At 42.2% G+C, this 17042-nt stretch overlaps 1 protein-coding gene across 7 annotated transcripts in view; it reads left to right on the plus strand.

Annotated features, from left to right (window-relative positions):
- Window positions 1–17042, plus strand: part of RBFOX1 (RNA binding protein, fox-1 homolog 1) — a 1098419-nt gene that overhangs the window by 1044009 nt on the left and 37368 nt on the right. For 4 of the 7 annotated variants that reach the window (XM_018040930.1, XM_018040927.1, XM_018040928.1 and 1 more), the window contains exon 13: window positions 10399–10463. In XM_018040930.1, coding sequence (XP_017896419.1) covers window positions 10399–10463 — 65 coding nt within the window. Of the gene's footprint in view, window positions 1–5257; window positions 5301–10398; window positions 10464–17042 lie in introns of all 7 variants that reach the window. The other 3 variants (XM_018040931.1, XM_018040929.1, XM_018040925.1) reach the window with 1 other exon arrangement.

Below are 17042 nucleotides of genomic sequence, written 5' to 3' on the forward strand. Positions count from 1 at the left end.
GGTTAGTTTTTATTTTTTTTTCCCCTTAATGAAATGAAAGAAGAACCTACCTATCTTTTATTCACCCAGGGAACAACCAGTTTCCTTTTTGTGTGTCCACCTCCATCCACTCCTTCTCAAGTCCTCTTTTTCCAAGCTTTGAGTTTGTACCATTTTAAATAGAGAAACAGGCAGGGGCTAAAGAGCCTGGACCTCCTCCATATCCTCAGGTATCCACTGATCACAAACATCAATCTATCCCCTTCCCCTAGGGTAGCTTCTGGATGGAGCATGCATATGGAGGAAGTAAGGACTTAGTTGGGCCTCCCTGGTGGCTCAGACAGTAAAGAATCTGCCTCCAGTTCGGTAGACACGGGTTCAATCCCCAGGTCAAGAAGATCCCCTGGAAAAGGAAATGGCAGCCCTCTCCAATGTTCTTGCCTGGGAAATTCCACAGATGGAGGAGCCCGGTGGGCTACAGTCCAAGGAGTTGCAAAGAATCGAACATGACTTAGAGACTAAACAGCAACAGCAACCCCTTGAGATACAGCTATATCTCCTTTGAGATACAGCTATATCTCCTTTGAGATACAGCTATATCTCCTTTGAGATACAGCTATGTTCAGATAACTGGAAATGTCCTCCCTGCTCCCTTTTTTAAAAAAAAGAAATGATGACTAAAGAGGTTCATAAAAAGACATACAAGGTTCTGTTTTTATTTAAAGGGAGTTTGTGGCTGGCTCGTTCAATCTCATTAAAAATAATGCACAGTGAGTAGGTCTAGGGCCATCCTGAGGGGACCTGGGACATGTCTTAGACACACTGGTCACCTCTACTGGGTCTAAATCAGTTGTTTCTTTTTTCATTTTACTGGGCAGAGTTGTAAGCTTCTGGCTTCAGTTACTTTTAAGGGAGATAATGGGAGTCTGCTTTCCACTTCTTCCTATTCAGATAGTTCTGTCTTGACAGTGGATCAGAGCAACCCAACAAGGACAACAGAATGGAAGCCAGGACCACTGACCTTTTATGCACACCCCACTTTCTCCAGCACATGCTCCTCTTTGTTGCCCAAGGTTCCCATCCCTCCCACATCATGGTGGAGCCCTCGGGCACCTCCCAGTCCTGCCTAAGCAGACAGCATTTGAAAGACCTGCACGGATCCCTGTAACTAGCAAGTCACAGCCTCCTCTGTAGAAATAGCTCCTCTTAAACTTTGCAGGGAAGAGAGGATTGAGGAGAGAGAGAGAGAAAGAGACAGCGATGATCATAGATACCCTGACAGAGCTGGAGGCGGTGGATGTGTTATAAGATGCTGTGAGCCAGAAACGAAGGTTAGAAACCAGGGATGCTCCTTTGGGCTGAGTGCAAAGAAAAATCATCTTGCTGGGAAGCCCAGCTCTGCAGGAAAAAGGCTGCCTGCCCTGCTCTGACCCAGTGCATATGGCTACTCACCAGAGGACAGAGAAGTCTTCTGAGTCAGCAAGGAAGGTCACAGAGGTCACTACCTGGGTCTCTTCTACCTGGGGCATAACACACACACACACACACACACACACACACACACACACACACACACACACACACACCTTTACTTGAAAAGGTAGCAATTGAGCTTCCATAACTAGCCTATCAAACCTACACATTCACTCATTGCTAAGCGGCACATATTTCCATAAACTCCTTTGAATTAAAAAGCAGGCCATGGCACAGCACTGTAAATCAGCTCTCTACTGTGCTCAGTTACTCAGCCCTCGTGTCCGACTCTTTGTGACTCTTACGGGCTGTAGCCCATCAGGCTTTTCTGTCTATGGGATTTTCCAGGCAAGAATACTAGAGTGGGTTACCATGCCCTCCTCCAGGGGATCTTCCCGACTCAGAGATCTAACCTGAGTTTGCTGCACTGGAGGCAGATTCTTTACCACTGAGCCACCAGGGAAGCCCAGATCAACCAGACTTTAATAGAAAAAGAAGAAAAAGTAGACTAGGCTAATGAAAAAATATAGAAATAATAGGAGAGGCAACACATGGATATGATCAACTGTGGAAGGACCACAGTCCTTGGACTTGCAAAGCAATCCATTAGATTGAACGGTGAAGCCAGGGATCTCATAAGGCCAACCTTGATTGAGGAGCTGACAATAAGGGTTTCTGAAGCAAACTTAGCCAGGACATGTGTCTTCACCCACTCAGGGAGATAGCAAAGAATATGGAATTAGATCAAAAGGTAACTATTGAAAATGGAGGAAAGGACATGATAATCGAGCTATAAAAAAAATAAAGACCTGACAAGCTCTCAGTAGAAACTAGAGTAAGATAATAGAGTTCTGAGCACTAGGAGAAAGCAAAGAAAGGAAAAAAAGAGAGAGATGATACAGAATATTAACCTTACTCCCTTTTATTGAAAAAGCCCTAAGCTTCCTAACAGGGCTTCCCTGGTGACTCAGTGGTAAAGAATCCGCTTGCCAACGCAGGAGACGTGGGTTAGTTCCCTGGGTCAGGAAATGGCAACCCACTCCAGTATTCTTGCCTGGAGAATCTCATGGACAGAGGATCCTGGTGAGCTACAACAGTAACAAAGCTTTCTCACACTCAATGCAACTGTGAAGCTATCTAGCAAATATGTCTGGATAAGATTCCAGTGCACTTTTGTATCATGCCTAAATCCCATTATAAAGAGGTTCTGGATGATACCATGACTTCTATACATTATTTCTGAATTCATGTCCCTCTGCCGTCCATGGATCTTCAAGAGGTAACCTCATTTCAGTGATGTTTGAGCTCAGGACAGAGGGGTCAGTAGCTTTTGGAACATGGAAAATGGAAATTCTCCAGATGAAACCCCCAAGTGTTTATTTCTGAGACTTTGCTTTCTGTGTGGGCCAGCTGGGGCATTCTGGTCAGTCACCAGGTAGCAAGGCAACAGCTCATCTGGAAGTTAAGCATCTCCTGTGTAAGAAACATGATACTCACACTCCACATCACCTCACCCTCTCTGCACATGGTTCTATGAAGTGTGTTAGCTGCTCAGTCCTGTCTGATTTTTTGCGACCCCATGGACTGCAGCTCACCAGGCTCCTCTGTCCATGGGCTTCTCCAGGCAAGAATACTAGAGTGGGTTGCCATGCCCTCTTCCACGGGATCTTCCTAACTTGGGGATAAAACTTGGGTCTCATGCATTGCAGGCCAGTTCTTTACCATCTGTGTCCTGGTCCTAATCAAGGAGCAGTCTTATTACCCATCACCTCCATTGTTTTCTCCCCAGAGGAGAAAACATTTTTTTCAGAAAAGAGATGAAATCTTTTGCCTGGACATCTTCACTGACACTGTGGTTTGAGCCCATGAAATGGATTAAATTGCAAAGTTCAACCCTTAAGCCCTGGGCCAACAGAAGGACGTCATTGTCTCCACTGAGCAAACCTGAGAATGTGGTGAAAGACAGGCAAGGAGGAGGGAGAGAAGTGAGAGGATAATGGCGAGCATGCGAGGCGGACCGGTCACAGGGAATAATATCTGTACTTGAAATATTCAAATGACAGAGAGAGAGGTGGGGGAACTTCTATAGGCATAGTTCCACAAACGTGGAATTCTATCTTAAAAGGGAAGGCTCTGTAGAACTAGGAGCCTCCCTGGCAGCTCAGCTGGTAAAGAATCTGCCTGCAGTGCAGGAGACCCTGGTTTGATTCCTGGGTCGGGAAGATCCCCTGGAGAAGGGATGGGCCAACCAATCCAGTATTCTTCATTGTCGTTTGTTTAGTTGCTCAGTCATGGCTGATTCTTTTTGATCTCATGGTCTGTAGCCTGCCAGGCTCCTCTGTCCATAGAATTTTCCAAGCAAGAGTACTGGAGTGGGTTGCCGTTTCCTTTTTTAGGCGATCTTTCTGACTCAGGGATCGAACCTGGGTCTCATGCTTGGCAGATGGACTCTTTACCGCTGAGCCACCAGGAAAGCCGCGCACACACACACACACAGACACACGCACGCAAGCACATATATTTGCCGCCACCACATGGCGTGCAGAACCTCCCTGACCAGGGATTGAACCCATGCTCCCTGCATTGGAAGTGCAGAATTTTAACCACTGGACCACAAGGAAGTTCCTTAAAATATACGTGCTATACTATACACACACACACACAGACACATACACACACACACACGCCTTTATCAGGCAGGTCCCTACATCTGTTAAAATGTTCAGTCACCTTGATGTCTGCCTTGGAACTAGAACACTTCACTTCTAGCTAGAACCACGCACAGGAAAAACTCTGCCTCATTCACAAATCACTGTCACACCCCAAACTGCTCCCCAGTCTGCCCAAGGGTTCTGTTGAGATCTTGTGAGTGTTTGGACCTGAATGAAGTGATGGTGGGTTAATGACATCCATCTTCAAAGAAGCTTTTCCAGACCTATGCGTACACACGCGCCCATGCTCTCACACAAACACACACTCACACAGGCACACGAGCAGTGTTTCCAGTCATATATGTTAAAATTAGCTTTGGTAGCTTCCATCTGATTCATTGCTTCCTGAAATACAATTGCTCTGTCTGTTGTTGTTATTTGAAATTAAATTTTTTTTTAAAAAGGCGCTTTAAAGAAAAAAAGAATAATTTGTAGTCACTGTAGGTCATGTTTGTTTGTTTTAAATTATAGCTTTACTGAGGTATAATTGACAAATAAAATTATAAGGTACTTTTTTAAAAAGTACTGTCAGTTACTGTCATCTTAGCTGCCTCCGTCATTCGGCATCAAAGTTAAATCCTCAGGTATGCCCCAGAAATCCAACCATGAGATAAAGAGAGAAATGAGAGAGCGAGTTAATTTGAACTGTTGGAAATGGCAGCCCACTCCAGTATTCTTGTCTGGAGAATCCCATGGACAGAGGAGCCTGGTGGGCTGTGGTCCATGGGGTCTCAAAGAGTTGGACATGACTGAGGCGACTTAGCGTGCATGCAATATTCTTGGAAGGGAAAGAAGCCATGAAAGTATCCTTTTTCCTTCTTTAAAAATACACGCAGAATTATAACACAAATACAATGAGGGCGGTTTGATCCCCACCCCCACCTGCTTGCTACTCTCAGTTACAGAGATTCGCGGCTCAATAATGTCTGGCATTCCTTGGTCCTTCTTTTGGTTTAATGGGTCAAGCTTAGGTCTTAGTGACATAAGAGAAGCAAACTTGGAAATGAAGTGCTCTGGAATTTCTGTCTGACTTATGCATTTCTTTATTTATTTCATTTTTGCATTGAAAACATTACATTTCTGTTTCCTTATAGAGTAGTGTATCAAGAGCCTGTGTATGGCAATAAATTGCTGCAGGTATGAAATCCTGGCTGGTGGAAAAACTCATCACTATTGATTGTGGGTTTGCTGTGAAATCCTACTAACAAGATGATTCTGGGGAGGGAGGGGAGACATTCTCTAACATAGAAGGAGGGAAGACTGAACTGAATTTTCCAGTTTTGATATCAATTCTTCTAGAAGAGAGACACTCATCTTGAAATCTTTTTTTTTTCCCCTCTTTGCTAGATTATGTGTGTATCAGAATTGAGATTGGGCTTGGCTGTTTCTTTCTTGGCTTAAAATGTAGCTGGCTTCAGTGAACATAAACTCAGTGAAAAATTCCAAGGGTTTCATTGAACCAACTGTCTGAAAAAAATTTTAGTAATTTCCTGGAGTCAACTGGGATGGTTAAACCAAAAACCTTTTATAATTCAGCATCAAGGATCAGTATACACTGTAGCTTCTTATAAATTTATTTCACATTTTCTGCCATAACTCTCAAACTTATTTCTCACTGGTGAAGCAACCCCAAATGAACAAACTTGTTCAAACTTTAGGGAAACAAAACCCAACACATCCATTGGAGTGTAGCTGGCTAAGTCCCAAATTTTGTCTATAACCAACACAAAAACTGTCAAATAAAATGAAAGAAGAATGTAAAACTAAAATGATCAGTGGGAATTTTATTACACAGGTTTCCCTTAACCTGCAATTGTCGCTTTTGTTCAGTATTAAGTCAATTAAGAAAGTACTTTTTTTTTTTGGTGAGATTAATCAAGTTTTAATAAGAAATCTAATATGAAACAAATGGGTATTTAGACTAAGGAGAGAACCAAGTCATTAAAATTTCTGAGATAAGCTTTTATTTTCACCTTTTAAGAAAAGCTGGACTTCAAAAACAGCTGAATATATCACACAGATAAGTTAAAGAGTAATGATTAATATGAAGGATTTTATATTTTGTAAATGATGCTCTTGTGTGTGTCATTAGAGTGAATAAATTTTATGTATATCATTAATCCACCTGTTTTAGACAAAGTAAGATCCCTGAATATTCTTGGAAAGGAGGAAGCCCTGTGTCCCCAATGATATACAAAAATTTCACCTCACTTCCTCAGCAGTTTGCCATTTGGATATTTGAACTTTTTTTCCCCAAAAGTATGCTTTCAAGTTAAAAATGTGATTTCCATCATCAAACCACTTGGTGATGCAGTAGAGATGCACAGAGCTCATTAATACTGCTTTACAAAGTTCCACAAATGAGTAACCAGTTTCATTTCATTTAACTCAACATCTCCCAAACCTATGTGGTCATGAAACCTTGCCTTTCCCTTGATGAAGATCCCACCAAGCACAGTTCTGAAAATGTTTCATTGGAGCATCATTAAAGTACTTAATTGATAACTTCCCCCCATGGACCTCCAGAGGTCTTGCTAACAAAGGAAGTATTCCCAAGCCTGTGAATCAGTATCTCTGATGGTTGCCTCTGCTAGTGGGGGCAGGGGTGGGAGGGGGAATCCATGACCATTCAAAATACACATTTTCTATAAGATCACATGTCTGTTTTGATGCCCAGCATGTGAAAGTATGTTTTGTGAGTAGGGAGTGTAGAACTCTTGTGTGCTTGTCGTCCCTTTTCTCTCTTTTTCACCTTTACTTTGGTGGTGGGAAAAATCTAACTGTCAAGGATACATTTTTTTTTCTTTGTCCCAAGGTCTGGGAGGATCAGTTTTAAGGTGGCTGTGCTTTGATGACCACAAATGAAAGTGAGCAATTCTTTTTCAAATATTACCCCAGAACCTTGCTGAAGCTTTGGCTCTACTCAGCAAGCTGAAAATTATGGGCAATAAAATTGATTAGAATCACCTGTTAGAAAGGCAAATTAAAGCAATTTTTTAAAAATCATTTCACAGTGTGTGCATGCATGCACCGAGTCAGTATACAACTCTGGTTTTCCCCTGAAATGGATTCCATGGGGAAGAAGAATCGGAAAGGAAGATGAGGCAGTGTATAGAAGCAGAGGCGTCAAGCCATCTACCCCCTTTTCTCTGTCCAATTACTGCAAATTCCAGGGATCACTTGGACCTGGGCTGTCCAGTACTGTAGCCGCCAGCCCCATGTGGTGGTTTACATTTTAATTCAAATGAATTATATTTATATTTGATGTTTATATTGTACCTGATGACAAACAGAGCAATCACTTATGTTTTTTTAATAAGCAATATCTGAATGCAGCTAAGAATATGCAAACATAAATGTAGTCTTGCAGAGTTGTAGCAAACTTTTGTATATTTAAATAAAATATAAATTCAAATCAAAAAAATGAATTCAACATTAAATAAATTTTAAAAGCCATTTGTTGTAGCCCCCACATTTCAAGACTTCCATAGACATTTAGGACACGTGGCTACCATATTGGACAGCACAAGTATGGAACATTTGTGTTCATCATCAAGTCTACTGGACACCTAGGAGGTCACTGACCAAGGTCAAAATCTCTCCACCGGTTCCACAGACTTTACCAAACTATGACCTTGACTCATGAATCAGGAATACTTGTAAACATACTCTTAAATAGCAAAGATAAGTGTCAGGACATTGATCTCTTGTGCCTGTCTTACATGGAAGCCCACACTTGTTTTCTCTAAACGGCTAAAACATGTGCAAATAGAGAATGGATCCTTCCCAAAACTTCATAGACAAGCCCCTCAGTTGCTCAGAAAGATCCCAGGTGTACACTCCTCCACTTTATATCAATGCAGTAAGTGTCAACCTAGTAGTCAGTGAGGGGCTGCTGCTGCCTGGGTCAGGAAAGAATCCACCTGCAATGCAGGTAGACCCAGGCTGTTTGATCCCTGGGTTGGGAAGATCCCCGGGAGAAGGAAATGGCAACCCACTCCAGTATTCTTGCCTGGAAGATCCCATGAACAGAGAAGCCTGGCGAGCTACAGTCCATGGGATCAAAAAGAGTCGGACATGATTTAGTGACTAAACCATAGCAGTCAGTAAGGTTCGTTTTAGGGATATTCTGTGTGCACTGCCATAGTTTTCCCTGCTTATCAAAACTGCTACCTACTTCCATTGACAGAAACCATTGCAGAAGTTGAGGGAGTCCTCCAGAATTCAAACAAAGAGGTTTTGCAAGTAGGATGTTGCTAGAAGTCTTTCCGGGAGCCAGATTTACAGTCACCACATCATGATTGATTGACATGGCCCTTGATGCAATGCGCTTTGCAGTAACTTTTGTTTTTCAGTCTGAGAGGGACAGAAAACACACACACACACACAGATGTGCACTCCCATGCTCACATTCTCTACTCAGAGTTTTCAGCTGGTTGCAGCTAATGCCTCTGAGCCATCAGGAAGCCAATGCCAGCCCCTCCCTACCTCATTAAGTTCAGTACACATGAGTGCACACCTGTGTTTCTGTGGATGCCTGATGAAAGGCAAGGAGATGGGCAAGCTGATGAAAAGACTGGCTCCAGAAATCGGGTGAGCCGATTTCCCCTCAGCCCATCAGTCTATACCTGGAGCTCAGTGCTTACTGTGACAACTGCTTTGGTTTCCCAGCTCCTCGGTACATTTAATGAGTTTCTCCATCCTAATTAGAGAACATGGTGTTTGGAACACCAGGTGGTTTCTGGCTAAGACCTCTTTTTTTTTTTAACTTTCATATTGTTTTTCAAGGGAGACTTTAAAAAAAAAAATAAAAATACTGGCTCCAAATTATGGGTGATTATCTGTCAGAATGTCTTGGAGGTGTCTTCTCCAGAGTGATCCAAAGAAGGAGCTTGATTAAGGAGAAACTAGCTTTTTGGAATGGCCACGTAAGTGATAGAAAATTTGCTTTGAAAGTTGGTTATGTTTGGCAAAGAGTAGAAATAAATTGCAGAGACCACTGTTCTGATAGATGCTTCTTGCAATTTTCTCATTCATCTGTCTTCTATGCTGTACAGGGAGCCAAGAATAATGAACTGCTTTACTCAAGAAACTACCATTAAATCCCCCCAACATCCAGTTACTTTGCTATTAGAAGCCCTCTGACATGGTTGTGTCCTGAATTGCCCCTTCACAGCAAGGGTGAGAACCCTTCTCCCAGAGGATCGTGGGACTATGTATTCTATTTAGAACCTGAATGGCCCCCGTGATATCGGTGGAGACTGGATCCTGTTAATTGTACTAAGATCATTCAACAGTGGTTGATGTATCACTGTGGTCTGCTGAGCAAGGAGCTCTGTTATTTTCACAGTTTGATAATCAATGCTCCACTGAACACAATTCCTTTCGAATATGCCCATTTGCTTGTCCTCTGCTTAATTGAACAATTGCAATTACTGGTACATACAACTAAATGTTAATTACTTTTCTCCAATTTTTTTCTCTCTCCTAATGATTTCATTTACAAATTGGAAGACTTTATCATATATTCCACAACAAACAAATTCCCCATTTGAACCAGTGTGATATCTTGAGCTGAAAAGATAGAATTTTTAAGCAGTGCTCAAGATTCCTTTTTTTTAATCATTATGTGACATTTAAAAAGCTAGAGACGGTCTTCTTTCGTTGCTTTAGTGGGTGAACAACTACATATGCAAGAGACTCCTAGCACAGTTTCAATCAAAGGATTATCTTATTTTTGTAAGTAAATATCAAAGACATTAACATTAATAAATATCAAAGATAGCAGGGCATTAGCTTGACCTGTATTGGATTTTTAAGGACGTAATCAAAGATGGTTTGAATAAGATGTAAGTTGATAACTGATAAATCAAGGTAAAGCATACTCACTTTTGAAAATCTGGAAAGTTCAGCAAAGTAGAAAAAGCATTTAAATAATCTCCCATAATCCTCTGCACCCCAAAATGATTACCATTAATTAACATGCAGGTTCATCTCCTTCAGAGGGCCTCTGGGTTCCCCCTTTGGGATTTGCTTACAACTGCTCATCTTTAACATCCAGCTGGGGCTGGTAGTCCACCCCACGTCTTTCTCGCGTGTTTTGGCACTAAGCTTTCATTCACCTCCACTTGAGCTCGCTAGATGGGGGCCACTGCCGTTCTGCTGGGGCCTCAGCATCAGGCGCCCTGAGGCGGCCCCTCCGAGTCCCTAAGCCTGCTTTCTCCTTGCGTTTCAGGGTGGTTACGCTGCGTACCGCTACGCCCAGCCCGCCCCTGCCACTGCCGCTGCCTACAGTGACAGGTAAGGGCTCTTCTTCTCGCGCTCGACTGCTACCTGGAAATGAACTTAGCTGGTGGGAGGCGAGCCTCTCGCTTGGTCTCGGTGCAAATGCATGACTGCTGGGGAAGGCGGTGCCCCGAAAGTTAGGTGTCACGGTGAAGGTCAGCACGGGGCCGCCAGGATGCAGGGACGCCTAGCTCACTCTGATCGCTCGCCCTCTTTGCTAAGACACAAAGACGGTGGGTCCGTGCAAAGCTGGTTTTCCTCTGACAGCACGCCCTGCATGCACAAAATACACCCCTTGTATAACCTTCTCCTGGGCTTCTCTGCAAAATCCTGGATTCATGTAACTCATAGGACGAAAGCCAAGAGAGGATCCCACAGGGTTTACCTCAATTTTCAACACCTCAGTTCCCTTTTTTACACCTTTGTACATTCAGGAAAGCATTCCCCTTTATTGCCTTTTAAGATCCCGCCTAAAGGAATATGGGCAGTGTGTCTGGCATTCATCAGGAGAGTCTTTCTTTTTGGCAATGCCCAGACTTCAGGCCTATGAACATAAGCCAACATTTATTTGTAATGCACACCACATGTGAAGACTGGCAGCAGAAGGGAGTGAAGTAGGTTTAAGAAACGCAGAAGTCAGAACTGGATGGCGGGGGCGGGGGCGGGGTGAGGGCTGGGGGTTGGAGGAGCTCTATTACCCATTACCCAGGCTTAACAGATGACTCGGTTTCTGAAATGGCAAGCCACAGCTATTTTCGTATAAGTGCTTTGGAAAAAAAAAGAAAGTGTGCGTTTCCATATTGAATGCAAATCGTTGGCTCTGTTTTCAGAGGACATAAATGTGAATGTTCAGATGCTCTGCATGCACAAATGTCATGGAGGGTGCTTATTTTGGGTAATGATTCCTTTAATTTAAAACTATGTTTCATGAGTAAAACAGTAATGGTAACAGTTTGCATGTGTGGCTGAGGCATGCTGGGTTCGACAGGTAAGCAGGCGGTGTCTTGGACTCGTGAATGGGGCGTGTTGGCAGACTCGGGGTCTCCTCTCGGATCTCCTGTGACTCACTTCCTTTCTTAGTTTGCTGTGGTATGCTTTCTCTGCAGTTCCATTCCATTTCTCACAAGATGTATCCTTAGTTCTTTGTAACCACAGACTTCTTCGGAGGTATACGAAAGCAAAAGAAATTCCTGAACCCTCAATGTCACACTTTGAAAACCCCAGGCATAAAAACTCGTGATCAAATAGCTCTTTGGCAAGACAGAATTGAGATCTGTTATCTGATTGTATGCAGGTATTATTCCTATAACTTCCTATTATTCTTATAAACAGCCATCTAGAGCTCTCAAGTCTGGAGGGAGCTTCCAGAGAAACCCAAACAATTGTCAGCACACAGTTCTAAATACTTAAATTATCCAGTTACCCAATCATCAGTTGCTAGGATGCAAAATATGTTTTATGAAAGTTGCTATCTTCAATACACTTTGACACTGAATTAGGGAAATTGAGAGGGTCAAAAAAGCTAATAAAAATGATGACAGTCTTGAAATTCTCAAGATCATTCTACAAATGAAAAGGCTTAATTCTATTAAATTCTGCACACTGCATATTCGCAGAGTGTCAATTGTAATGTGGTTCATCTACAACCCTTAATTATTTTTATGAAAATATCTCTCGATGCTAAATTCTCCAACACCCACTTTGTATATAATTATAATCATAGTAACTTTAGCCTGCTGCATAATTATAAGAATCTTAAACAGATTTATGTCTTTGATTTTTTTTTTTTTAATCTTGCTGCTTGGTATAAATGCATCTATCCCCAAGCTGAAAAAAGGGTTAATTACAAAAATATAATTTAAATTGCTTTCTTTAATAAGACCAACATAGACATTTAAAAAACACAACAACAATGTTTAATACTATTCTTAGATAGAATTACTTGAGGATCTGGCCATCTCCATTTGCATTTGCCTTAAAAAATGAGTTGAAATTTTGCTGCACTTGGGGGCACCATACATGCAAATATATGTATGAAATCTGTTATTTTAATATTATTAAGATTTCTCACTGGCAACCTGTCCTACTGAAAAATTGCCCTCATTCTTGGTGTGGTAAATCTTGACTAACTCTTCAATTCCCACTTTGGTGTAATAGTTTCAGTTGAAGAAACCAACTAAACCTACTCTTGTCCTTATAATTGGCCTCTTGCTGTTCATTAAAGAAATTTGCACATTAGGCCTTTTTGGTTGCTGTGGAAATTGATTACTAGTCCTATTTCACTTGCCGCTTATGGAAATATTGCATCGAGAGAAACGCAGACATTGATAAAATTACCAGAAAACAATCTTAAAAATTATGTTTCTGGTTTTATTTGTAAAGTGTGTTTACGAAACGGTGGTACTTCCATTTATTGTTAGTAAGCAGGTAAAGAGGAGGAAGACCCTTCAAGAGAAGACACATATTTAGGGGAAAATGTGAAATTATCAGAAGAGCTTTCCAGTCAATTAGAGATGGCAAGAATCTAGAATTATCTCAGGGAAGTTGTTTAATCACTTATTTTTACTCCATCACAGGATAATATCAGTAGGGAGAGACTCTTAGTACCTACTTTCTAGAAGACAGGCAGGATGACAAAGAGAAAAGCTCCTTAACCCAAAGAAACTCCTTCAAAATAGGAAATAAAATCAGAAGGAACAGAGAATGTTTGGGTCACACTCACTGGCTGTCAACCTGATCCAAGGGGAAACCACAACAAACTTTCTAATCATGAGATTCACTTCTCAAACGTCTTGAAAGGGAAAGAAGTTTGATGTCCCCAGTCAGTAGAATTTTACCTTTTATCAGCACAAATTAAGCCCTCACCAAATTAAAGATTCAGGGGCCTTTTGGAAAATCCTGAACTCCGGTAACCTCAGGACTGGCCAGAAGTTCGTTGATGGCCACCTCGTTAACTCCCTGCCCATCAGCTTCTCGGTTAAATGATCAAACAATGATTATCTCAGAGTACCCTGAGAGTTTCTTGAATGCCGACCTCCGGAAGGAAGACCATCTGGTGTGGGCAGTGATTTCCCCCCAAAGAAAGGACCTGACCAGACTAGGTAATTTTGCAGGCTCATTGACGAATCGAATGGCAATAGGCAGATGTCTTTCTTGGGCATTCAGGAAAGATTGGTAAGCCTTTGACTTCACCTCAAATCTTCTAATCTCACTTTGATTTGTGGAAAGCCAACTATCTGGACTCTCAAGGGAGATGGTTTTCTGAGCTTGAACCGATCAAAGCATGGCAGTGGGGCCGATGATCATCTGGTCATTGCATGCCACTTGGTGTTGCTGATGTGTTTGTGGTATGTTCTGGATTGGACAGGTCCATCACCACATTAGCTCGATGAATGGCTTGCTTGAATGAAGCCTGGGGGCAGGCTTCTCTTGATTGACTGGCTCTCGGTTTCTTTGTGTCTTCTCACTTGGTCCTTGTTGCATCTTTGAGCAGCCAAACTGGGAGGCAGGGAGGGAGAGGGGAAGATTTCCTTTTCAATGAATCACGCTACAGGTATTTGGATAAACGTATCTGATGTGTACACAGCTTTGATGACAATGTTACCACGCCAAAAAGGCAGACATCCGTCATGCTTGCCCTGCTTGCCGAACATCCTAACATCCCCTAACACACAGTGCATGGAAACAGCCCTCCACATTAGAGCAGAAGGGAACTCAATTCAGACCAGCTAGAGGAGAAACTAATAGAGGCATTTGCTCTGAGATTTCATGACGACCCAGGTGCCCTGCTAGTTACCCTGGGCCACTGTTTTCATGGACACTTGCATTTCCTTAAAGATCCTTAAAAGTTAGCAGCTTCTGACCTACAGTAGTAGCCCCAGCCATACAGGTGCCTCTAGACTGAGCAAAAGAGACAGCAAGCAACAGGCTTCTGTTTGTTGTTTTATTTTCTACCCTTTTTTGTTTTTTGAGACCTTTAGGTTTTTTTGAAACATTAGACTTTATCATATGAAACCGCTATTTTTGTGGGCCCCAAATGGTAGAATATTGGCAATTTCATGTAGCTCAGCTTAATAGAGGGGCTTTCCCAGTGACTCAGTGGTAAGGAATCTGACTGTAATTTAGGAGTCACGGGTTCAATCCCTGGGTCAGGAAGATCCTCTGGAGGAGGAAATGGCAACCTACTCCAGTATTCTTGCCTGGAAAAAATCCCGTGGAGAGGAGCCTGGTGGGCTACAACCCATGGGGTCACAGAGTTGGACATGAGCAACTCAGTTGGACTGAGCAACTGACTAATCACAGCTTAATAGAAGCCCAATTAAAATGCCAAATATCAATATCAATAATCTTGTTCTCTGCCTGGTCAAACATATACATATGTGTATGTTGTATGTATATGTTACTCACATATACATGTGAAAAGTATATGTATACATAACACAAACACACACTTCTGCCTTAGGACCTCATGGAGGATGTATATGCGTGTCTAGATAAATAAATCTTAATACAAGAAGGTCAGGATATGCCAAGTTGTGCCAGTCATGAGTCCCATGCTAGAACATTTTTTAAATGTGGTACTCATAACCTATAAATAATGGGTTCTATGTCAGAGAGAAATAGATTAGTTGCCTTTCTTAAAACTCAATAAGAATAAATAGTCATGTCTTTGGGGTCATGGAGTGGTTGATCTAGAGATCAACTATTTAAAATTATATGGTGGTAGAGATAGATAGGGGATTCCCTGGTAGCTCAGTTGGTTAAGAATCCGCCTGCAATGCAGGAGACCCCGGCTTGATATCTGGGTTGGGAAGAGCCGCTGGAGAAGGGATAGGCTACCCATTCCCATATTCATGGGCTTCCTTGATGGCTCAGATGGTAAAGAATCTGCCTACAATGCGGGAGATCTGGGTTCGATCCTTGGGTTGGGACGATCTCCTGGAGGAGGGAATAGCTACCCACTCCAGTATTTTGGCCTGGAGAATCCCTATGGACAAAGGGGCCTGGCAGGCTACAGTCCATGGGGTCACAAAGAGTTCAAAAGATAGATAGTTCCTACATACATAGATGGGTAGGTGGATGGATGGGTGGATGGATGGATGGATGGAAAGGTAGATAGATGATAGATACATAAGTGGTTAGGTGGATGAATGGAAAGAAAAAGAGAAGAGAGAAAGAGGGAAGAAAAAAGGAAAGAAAGAAAGAAGGAAGGAAGTATGGACAGATAGGAAAAGACTGTCTCTCTATGCTCTCATAATCTTCCATAATAAGCTTCATGCCAGGACATAGAACCAAATTCTTATGTATAACCGTAGTTTGATCTAAACTGAAAAACTAAAGGGGTTAGAGTTGATTTCCGTTCATGTGGGTACTCACTATCTAGTTTAGAATGTTTTTACTTCCTGGATTTAGATTAAATAATAGAGAAATGTCATTAAAATAAGGCTAATAATTGCATTGAAAATGATATACTATTTTTTGTGGAGTATTTATCAAATCATATAGGCTAAAAATTAAGGGGCTGCAAGGCTTCAAAGCATATGTACAAGCACCGTGAAATGAAAAATTTAATTTACCCTTCAGATTTTTTTAGTGGAAGGGTTAATTTTTAAATATTGTAGTACTTTAGGGACTTCACAATTTTACTCTTTCATGCTGAAGGCTTCGTCTCTGGATCATGCGGATTCCTGAATGAGGGTAGACCATGCAGGAGCAGAGATAGGAGGGAAGTTTCATAGTTTTCTCTGTTCCTCTTGTGTGAATGGAGTTAGAGCAAGGTTGAAACTGTTTCTGGTTGAAAAGCACCCATTCTTTGTGATGTGTGCGATGAGGGATTTCAAGATCTTAGACCCGGGCTTTGTGTGAAGCACCATCTCCTTTGGGCTTCCCAGGGGGTGCTCGTGGTAAAGAACCTGCCTGCTAGTGCAGGAGATGTAAGAGACATGGGTTCAATCCCTGGGTCGGGAAGAAACGCTGGAGAAGGAAATGGCAGCCCACTCCAGTATTCTTGCCTGGAGAATCCCATGGACAGAGGAGCCTGGCATAGGATCGCAAAGAGTCGGACACGACTGAAGCGACTTAACACACACTATCTCCCATGGCCAGTTCAAGACCAGGTGACTGCTTCTGTTGACTCTTTTACTAGTTTTCCAGGACAGGAGAAAACCATGGCCCATGTAATATGGTGACCAACTCTCTTGTCCGGAGAATGGCCAGACTTTAACTAGGCTTCTTTCCCATATGCTGTGAAAATAGCTTTTCTTGTATGAAAGGATGACAACAGCTTTGCTTTCTCCCTTTTTATCCAATTTTGTTTTGAATGTTCTTCCTCGGCAAAGTAAAAGTTGGCAACTCTATGATAGACTCCATATTATATTTTATTTACATTTTCAGTCCTTTTTGAGAAATCCACTGGTGGAAAAATAGAGTGAGGGTGTTGTAAAACTTGGTGATGCCGACAGTGGAATTCTCAGATAGACGAGGACCTGAGGGCTTAGTTCATGGGTGTCCAGAGAGGATAGCTCCACAGTTAAGACCAGGACCCGGGGTCAAAAGGAAGCTATTTGGGACTCACATCCCAACATGTTGAGTTAA

This window comes from Capra hircus, chromosome 25, assembly GCF_001704415.2.
Source record: "Capra hircus breed San Clemente chromosome 25, ASM170441v1, whole genome shotgun sequence".
NCBI classification, from domain to species: domain Eukaryota; kingdom Metazoa; phylum Chordata; class Mammalia; order Artiodactyla; family Bovidae; genus Capra; species Capra hircus.